Genomic DNA, 9316 nt, shown 5'->3' with positions numbered 1-9316 from the left:
TTCTAATCTATCAAATTCCATCAGAACTCCACAATTAAACATGTTTGAGCGGGAATAGTATTAAGTTAAGTAACCACTTGAGAGGTGCTCGTGTTGTATTCCTATTTAAAAAATAGCGAATTTAACTCAACAATAATTGACATGATATTCCATCATAGAGGTAAGAGGTTCGATCGCAGATTCCACCATTGTTTGTACTAAAAAAATTTGTAGAACTTAAAAAAAAATAATAATAAATAAAAAAATAAAAAGATAAAAAGGGCGAAAATGCAATTTGACTGATACAACTGTTTGTTTAAATAAAATAGTCAAAGCGTTTTAAGAAATTATTAAAGACGGAAAAGGAAATTTTGTAGGAGAAAACAGAAAAGGGCAAAACAAGTGTAAACTAAAAATAATCATCCTCTTCCAATCCCAAAAATTTCCCTCTCGGTTTCAGTCCCTTCCCTGAATCTCCCTCCCTCTCGATAAAACTTCAGTTCGAATCCATCCTCTTTTTTGTGTTCTTCGCGACTGATTGCATTGGAATTCGTCAAGATTCTCGTACTTTCTTATCGCTTTGCAATTAGAAAAATAGTTTGTTTTGTTTTTGTGCTGTTTTAGTTTTTCTTTATTCTTTTTTTCGTTCTGATCTCCTCGAAATTTTGTTCCCGGGTTTCTTCAATCGATTTCTGATCGACTGAATCCGGAGCGAGAAAGTTACTGCGTTTAGTGGTCGATTATTCATTGTTAGACACTTAAGGATAGATTGGGGACTTGATTTTGGTATTATTTTTGCGAGTCCGTTAGGGTTTTGCATCTTTGCCGTAGAGAGAATTGGTTAGACTATATTACAAACCTTAATCGTTGCTTATAAGCTTATGTTGCGCTCCTCCGGGATGCTAATTTGACGATGAATCAAGGCGGCAATACTGAAACCTTAGTTCCAGGGCAACCCAGTTCGCTCGAGGTAATATATGTATTTCATTGCATAGGTGATCAATGTTGTACACTGTGTGTTATTTATATTGAATTTAGTGGTTTACTTAGAAGTTAAACTGGATATGAAACTTGAAACAAAAACGTGCTTGGCTCATTCATTAAGTTGGAATTGGAACCGCTCTCTGTTTTGATACTTAACGAGGTCTATTGTTATGCCCGTACGAGTAATGGAAGCGTGACCTGTCATCTGTTCTTTTAGTTCTCTAGCTCTATATTGATTCTTGTGTTATTTCTACCTTGAGATCCGTTGAACTTGAACCTAAGTACATAAAATGTTTGCTTTGCTTTTTGCGAAGAAATATTTGAAATAGTTGTAAATGCAATTCGGAACGAGGGGGGATAAATGTGACTGAGTATATTGTTTCTTCTTTCTTTGGCATGATTTTGGGAAATCTTGACTGCATTAGTATAACACCCTAACCAAGTTGTGTGAATATAATTATATTCTAGTACTAGTACAATCACAGACGATTAAGGGATTATAGAAGAATATTGGGGCCTTAGAATGATTAAGATTCTATTTACTTGTAGTGCATACAAAAATTTCACCATACCAAGCGGCGATTCTAGCTTATGCTCATAGACGACTGTTATTTTATTTCATGCGTGTATGCATATTGTGTTTATTTTATTGCTGGTTTTGTTAATTAGGGACATGAAATCAATATTTTTGCCACTTCCATGGTTATTTAGATTTTCAATGTGTACAAGTTCATGGATTTGCATGCATGATGACAATGCTGACCAAATATATTTCCATATATATTGTTTTTCAGAACCAACACGTTGGTGATGGAAATCAATCGGTGGCGACATCAACATATCTTCCTATGACATCTGCTCCAGAAGCCATAACATGGGCTAATCACAAGGTGGATGGCAGTTCCAATGAGAATGGGTTGCTCCCAAATTCCACTTACCAATATAATCAACAAGTGCTCCCACCTGCAAGAAATGTGCAAGATGGTCTAAACGTGTCTTCTGTTGCTTGTAGTTCATCAAGTTTTGTGACATCAAATGCACCGCAAGATTACAATGCCTATGCACAATATTCCAATTCTACCGATCCTTATGGTTATGCAAATGCCGGTTACCAAGGTTACTATAACAGCTATCAGCAGCAACCCAACCATTCTTATTCACAGCCTGTAGGAGCATATCAAAACACAGGTGCTCCTTATCAGCCCCTTTCCTCATATCAAAATACAGGGTTTTATGCTGGGTCTACAAGTTATTCAACCACTTACTACAATCCTGGTGATTATCAGACAGCTGGAGGTTACCCAACTAGCAGCTATAGCAATCAAACTACCTCATGGAATGGTGGCAATTATGGAAATTATGTTCCTAATCAATATGCTCAGTACACATCTGATTCAAGTGGAGCTTACAGTTCCAGTTCTACAAATGCAAATTCTCTACAGTATCAACAGCACTGCAAACAGTGGGCCGATTACTACAGTCAAACAGAAGTTAGCTGTGCCCCTGGGACTGAAAAACTGTCCACTCCGGTTACTGCTAATGCTGGGTATCCGGTCCATGGTTCAGCCAATTATCCTGCACCAAACAGCCAACCTCCACCTTCATATACTCCCTCATGGAGACCAGAATCTGGTTCATCTGAACTGGTTTCTGCTCAGGTTTGAATTTCATTTCTACCATGTACATGATTGGAATTACTTCTTGTGGAAGGGCATATACATTGTTTAATTTTGCTTAGTGTATTTGTGGTATAATTGATACAACGTTTATTTGTTCCATCTTAAATGTATATTTCATGCTTCTGTGAGCCACGATAGGATGGCCAAATGGGTGATGCTGTCAGCACTTAATGCTGTTAGTTTAACCATGAGAATCTATATTATTTTTCTGCTCCCTTTTTTATTTTCACTCTTATTTTTATGCCTCTCTTTAGTTGTTTGGACCTTGATGCATGTTGTCTCCTGTAGACCCTTGTATTTAAATATTGAATTTTGATGGTTTGATAAAAAAAAATTGGCCAATGGTCCATGTTATTTTTATAATCTTTGATTTTTTCCCCTGGATACTCGAAATTCTGCTCTTAGTAGTTAGATGGATTTACATTGATGTTGATTACTTTCTAGACATCCTTAAATCATTGTAATTTATTGCAGACAATGCTTATACTTGGTGGTTATTTATATTTATAAAATTTGCAACGGTTATTTGGTCAGTTGAACCATTATTCTTTTGCCCTTTTTTTCCAGCCTGGTGCTGTAAGTAGTGATAATCATGATGGTTACTGGAAGCATGGGGCTCCAAATTCTCAAGTGCACCTTACTAATGCTACTCAACCTCACTTTGAAAAGCCTCTAGATTTAAAAAATTCTTATAATAGCTTTCAGGATCAACAGAATAGTGCAGGTCCCCAGGGGCCCAATTTACAATATCCAGCACATTTGGCTCCCCAGAGCTATCAATTGCCCTCACAATCTGTTCCACCTGTAGAAGCGAGAAGGACCAAGCTGCAGATTCCAACAAACCCTAGGATTGCTTCCAATTTGAGCATACTAAAAGCCAGTAAGGATAGCTCCACAGCTGATGCTGCTGTACAACCTGCTTACGTCAGTGTTTCATTGCCGAAGCCAAATGAAAAAGAATTGTCCAATGATACTGCAGAGTCTGTCCTGAAGGTTCTTTTCCCGTTTACTAATTTCTTTCTGAAAATAAATGCACTATTTTATATATTTATGGGCCAACAATGTATTAATCCAAAACTCAGTAGCCCTCACGTTGTTTCTAATTAGTCTGAAGGATTGATATCCATAACCAAAGAAAGGTAGCAATGACCATTCTTTGTGTTCTTTCATCTGTTTGATGTTGAATGTGCGAAATAGAAGACAGATTTTATTTTATTATTTTTTATTTTATCATTATTTTTTTTAACAGTAGAGAGCGAAACTACAAGAGCCTAATGCTTCATATCTGAGTTTTAGCTAGGATTTCACTCATACTTATGAGTATGATAAAAGAAAAAGGTGGGAAGTCTTCGAGACTTGAGAGCATTATGAACTTGGTGTCCCTTTTCAAAGTCGAGAGGGCTATATGAATTTTTTATTTTTTTGAGCCCTGGAGTTCCTAGATCCCTGCCACAATATTTTGCTTTTATTATATTATAAGATGTGTATTTATATATATTTTTAACTTGCAGCCTGGAATGTTCCCTAAATCATTGCGTGGTTATGTTGAGAGGGCTTTGGCACGATGTAAAGATGAGAAGCTGATGACATCTTGTCAATCAGTTCTAAAGGAGGTACTGTCCTATGATTGGAGTTATTGCAGAAAGCATTATAACTATTTGAGCTTTTATAAATTATCTTCAAGCTTCAATTTTGATGAAGTGTGTCATTATCTTAATCTTTCAGTTGATCTGTTTTTGTTAATTTTTTCAACCAAATATACGTTGGCTAATTCCCCCCTTATTTAAAAAAATTTAGTCCTTTATCCATTAATTTTGAAAATAATTATGTTACTTTAAGGTTCATTTTTTGGTGGCTTCCTGTAAACTATTTATTGTATAAGCTACACAGTTAGCTATCTTTTCTTTCTTTGTAGAGCATCTAAATATTTGTGCATATTGCCTTCGCTTTTTATTTCCTGTATTGTTCTTCATTTGGCTGAATAGCTCTTTCTTTTCATTTCAGATGATCACGAAAGCAACTGCTGATGGCACGCTTTATACAAAAGACTGGGATGTTGAACCTCTGTTTCCGTTGCCAAGTGCGGATGCAGTTAATACAGAGTATATATTTATCTCTTTATGCTTATATTGTTGTCTATTTGAATTGATGTATGCAGTCTTACCTGATGTTTTTACCTAATGAATTCTTGGCTCTTCCCTTTACCCTCCCTATTGAATATTTGTTATATGAGACTTTAACTGTTTTTATTTTTTTATATGGTATTATACCATCATATTATGAAAGTTGTATTACTTTCAATTCGCATGAAAAATCTTGGGTCGATAATCATGGTTCCTTTTTTCTTTTTTCATCTAAGGAAGTGGCTCTTCTAGATTTCTTATAACCCAAAAAAATAAAAATATGAAGGACCATGGGTTATCTCTCTCTCTCTCAACAGGAAGCTTTTAAGCCAAAAATGTCCCTTATATGGATGAGTACATTTGGAGAACACGAGAGTTTTTACATTCTTCAATCAGTGGATATAGAAAATTATTATTTAACCCATATATTCTTATTAGCATGGGCGTTATATACTTTGGGTTGGTTTTGAATGAAATTCTCAAGTACAAGTGGTCTAAAATTTAATTTCAGTGCTGATATTAGTAACAATTTTTATCTTTGAAATTATGGAAAACATTGGAGTTTCCATATATCATTCATATTCTGCAATATGGAAACAGAATCTGAGGTTTAATTTTCTGCAGCAATTTACAGGTTTCAACTCCTCTTTCTTCATCGTCAAAGTCCAAGAGAAGCCCAAGCAGAAGATCCAAGAGTAGATGGGAGCCTTTACCAGTGGAAAAACCAGCTGAAGCACCTCCTCCTTATAGTAATGGTGCTGCTGAAAAATATGGTGGCTGGGCCAATGTTAGCGAAAGGGACAAAAAGGTAAAGGTTCATTCCTTACTTGCCTATGGCTATTACCCTGCCATTCTATTGACAGTTTCTCTCTCTTTATTTGTATGACGTGGTAATAGTCAATCTTGATTGGTGTTATATAATTCATGTTGCTATACACTGGATATGATACATTTTCTGTTTCTTGCCCCATTTTCCAAATATGGAATGTTTGTAATTTATCAATGTTTGGTTTATAATTTTGTTTCTTAAATTATAGTTTAAGCTGCTTGATTTGAGAAATCACATGCAGACTTTATCTGGAAATTCTGAGACAAAGGATGTGAGCAATTCGAGATTTCCTCTCTGGGATCAGAGAACTGTGGGCAAAATTTCCCAAGGACCAGCAAAGAAGCAGCGAGTTGCTGATGGGAGTGCACCAGATAACGGTGGGGCATCAAGTGATAGTGATAAGGAGCAAAGTTTGACTGCATACTACTCTGGGGCCATGGCACTCGCAAATTCGCCTGAAGAGAAAAAGAAACGGGAAAACCGATCCAAGCGTTTTGAAAAAGGGCATGGCCATCGGGGAGAAAATAATCTCTTCAAACCTAAAAATGCTGGAATTGGAAGCTTGTATACTCGAAGGGCCAGCGCCTTAGTTATTGGAAAAAGTTTAGAAGACGGTGGCTGCAGAGCTGTTGAAGACATTGACTGGGATGCTCTTACCATTAAAGGGACTTGCCAGGAAATTGAGAAACGTTATCTCCGCCTTACTTCTGCTCCTGACCCAAGCAGTGTGAGTATTAATAAATTTATATGATGTTCTTTTCAGGACAATCATAATTGAGATTGAATGAAAATAGTAGCTAGTAATTTTTTCTATGAAATTTATCGTGTTCATTTTGGATCTTTACTTTACAGGTAAGACCTGAAGAAGTTCTGGAAAAAGCTCTCAATATGGTTCAAATGTCTCAAAAGAACTATCTATATAAATGTGATCAATTAAAATCCATCCGTCAGGATTTAACTGTACAGAGAATTCGCAATCAACTAACAGCCAAGGTATATCTGTCATCTCTCTTATCTGGTTATAAAGGATATTGTTCTTATCGGCATTATATTGGTCATGTGCAATTCCATGTTCAAACCCAACTTCTGTGTGGAACCATTAATATTTGGTGAAACCTCTTAGGTATACGAGACTCATGGTCGATTAGCCTTAGAAGTTGGTGACCTGCCCGAGTATAATCAGGTTCGTGTGGAAATATAATTGCTAGAGTTTCAATTTGAATACATTGACACCAGCTTCTTGACTTTTCTTTCTTATTTATTTTTATTATAATTATAATTATATTTTAAAAAAGACAACTTCAGGCTACTGTTTAATTTCAAAGTCTAGTATTTCAGTTTTATTACTTCAACGATTTTGGAAATCTTTTACATTTTATGAATCCAAAAAAGGAATTGTCTAAGAAGATTCAACTTTCAAGTCTCTGTTTTCTGTTCTTTCAGTGTCAATCACAGCTAAAGACTCTGTATGCTGAAGGAATAGAGGGATGTCACATGGAATTTGCTGCTTATAACTTACTCTGTGCGATCTTGCACTCTAACAACAAAAGAGATCTTTTATCATTGATGTCAAGGTTGGTGGAGAGTCATCTCTTGTTTTTGTACATTTCTTTATTTTGTTAATTGGTGCGCCTAGCATTATGAAAGACTATTCCCTTGTCTTGTAATATTTGAATATTTACTTTTAGTTTCTTTGGATTTAAGTTCCCCAAATCGAACCATGAAAATACTATGTGATCATGGAAAAATGATTCAAGGTAGGCCAAAATAGGGTTTTTAATTCCTTCTAACCCAGGAGGTGGGCCAAAATAGGGTTTTTAATTCCTTCCTCATACTAGCTGCTACATTGTTGAAGTATCCTTCAAAACAATTTCTCGTGAATCTAGGTATATCCGAGGTCAAGATACTCTTTAAGAACCAATGATGAATTAATGTCTCTAGAATGATTGAAAGCATATATATGCCAAGACCCTTTTTTTTAAATTTTTTTAATTTTAAATTTTTCCAAAATTTAGTTAGCATGTGACTGATGGTTATAGTTGTATTCCACATGACAGCACTTATAGAATTTAAGTTGTATTCCACTTGCTCCAAACCTTTAAGACCAAAGTTGATTTTGTTGTTGAATTTTCTTGTCCTGAAAAAAGGTTGTCAGATCAAGCCAAAAAGGATGTAGCTGTGAATCATGCTCTCGCAGTTAGTGCTGCTGTCACCTCTGGGAATTATGTCAAGTTCTTCAGACTGTATAAAGCAGCTCCCAACCTAAATGCATGTCTGATGGGTGGGTCCCTTGTATATGAAAGTTACTTAATTGAGAAATGTTATGCTGGTAGATGGCAATTGATTTAAAAGACGAGCTGTTAATTTCCCTTTTGCCTCATTGTAGATCTCTATGCAGAAAAGATGCGTTACAAGGCTGTAAATTGCATGTCCCGGTCTTATCGCCCTTCTCTACCTGTTCCTTACATTGCTCAAGTCTTGGGCTTTTCTTCTTCATCGGGAGATGAAGTTAGGGACAAGGACGTAGATGGAGTGGAAGAATGCACGGAATGGTTGAAAGGGCATGGAGCTTGCCTCATAGCAGATAATAATGGAGAGATGCAGCTTGATGCAAAAGTAAGTTCATTCTCACCTTTATGATTGATGACCCTGGAGTTCTTGTTTACATTTATTTTTATGTAATGAAAAACTATGAAAAACTAAGCGCCCAATAACAAAAAACAGCCAACTGGAAGAGATACCATATATATCTCGGTTTGATAAAATATCCCACTGGAAAAAGCATGGAGTCTTGTTGAAGTCCAGAAATCTCCAAGGTTGTGCCACTTTAAATTTCCTTGTTAGTAAAGAGCTGGGGGAAGATAAGGTTTATGTGGGGGGTTTAATAGCCTACAAGTTAGCTTGGCAACCAGATGGAGTGTCTTAGAAGAAATGAACAGGACACATAATTTGCAAAATGAATCAAATGTCACACACACATATATTCACGACTTCGCAATCTGAAACTTGTTGAATATCTAGAACTTTCCAGAAGTGGTTTACAACGTAAATCTGAAAATGACTGTCTTGTGTTTGAATGTGATGAATTGATTTCCTGTTTGCAGGCTTCATCTACAACTCTCTATATGCCAGAGCCCGATGATGCGGTAGCTCATGGAGATGCAAATCTTGCTGTGAACGACTTTTTTACACGAACATCCTCATAAAAGAAAAGAAAGTATTTTCATCTAGTTGTTCCTAGCTTGTAAGAGAAACTGGCCAATTCTGTCCTCAAACAAGCTGATGTACAAAACAACGGATGCTTCATATTGACCGAACTTTCGGAGGAAGATTACACTATTCCCGTCTCCGGTCTGTAACAATGTAGAAGATGAACAGGTACAGTGTTAAGATTTGAGTGAAACTATCAATCAATAGATGGCTTAAATGGAAAGAGAGGAGCTAAGAACACATTGTAGCAGAGAATAGCATTCTGTTCAGGAAATCATAACTGTTCATTATTTATTGGTATTACTTAGCAAAGATGGATAGAAATAAAAGTAAATTGTATTTTAACATTTGTATTAGAATCTTATGTGATTAGAATTTTTGCTTTTACTTTTTTTCCCCTCGGGAAGGTTTGTCGAGTGTTTTGAAATTAGAATTATAATTCTATGTGATTAGAATTTTGTTTTTGTTTTTGTTCTTTTTTTAAAATATCAAATTGAAGTAAATATGAAATG

The 9316-nt window shown here is 35.8% G+C and overlaps 1 protein-coding gene across 2 annotated transcripts; it reads left to right on the top strand.

Moving 5' to 3' along the window:
- The first annotated feature begins 346 nt into the window (after window positions 1–346).
- On the top strand, window positions 347–9199 carry LOC120082095 (SAC3 family protein A). Of its 2 annotated transcripts, XM_039037320.1 has the most exons (14): window positions 347–949; window positions 1758–1879; window positions 1976–2621; window positions 3210–3635; window positions 4154–4255; window positions 4647–4744; window positions 5390–5573; window positions 5836–6321; window positions 6447–6587; window positions 6718–6777; window positions 7038–7168; window positions 7742–7875; window positions 7981–8210; window positions 8699–9199. In XM_039037320.1, the coding sequence occupies exons 1-14, from the start codon at window positions 893–895 to the stop codon at window positions 8798–8800; spliced, it is 2919 nt and encodes a 972-aa protein (XP_038893248.1). In that variant the 5' UTR covers window positions 347–892; the 3' UTR covers window positions 8801–9199. The 2 variants fall into 2 exon arrangements, with proteins under 2 accessions (XP_038893248.1, XP_038893247.1); XM_039037319.1 differs by having other exon boundaries at window positions 348–949; window positions 1758–2621.
- Window positions 9200–9316: the final 117 nt, after the last annotated feature.

The sequence above is a fragment of the Benincasa hispida genome, chromosome 7 (genome assembly GCF_009727055.1).
Source record: "Benincasa hispida cultivar B227 chromosome 7, ASM972705v1, whole genome shotgun sequence".
Classification (NCBI taxonomy): Eukaryota; Viridiplantae; Streptophyta; class Magnoliopsida; order Cucurbitales; family Cucurbitaceae; genus Benincasa; species Benincasa hispida.
Note: the sequence above shows the minus strand (reverse complement) of the source record. Positions and strands in the feature narration are given on the sequence as shown.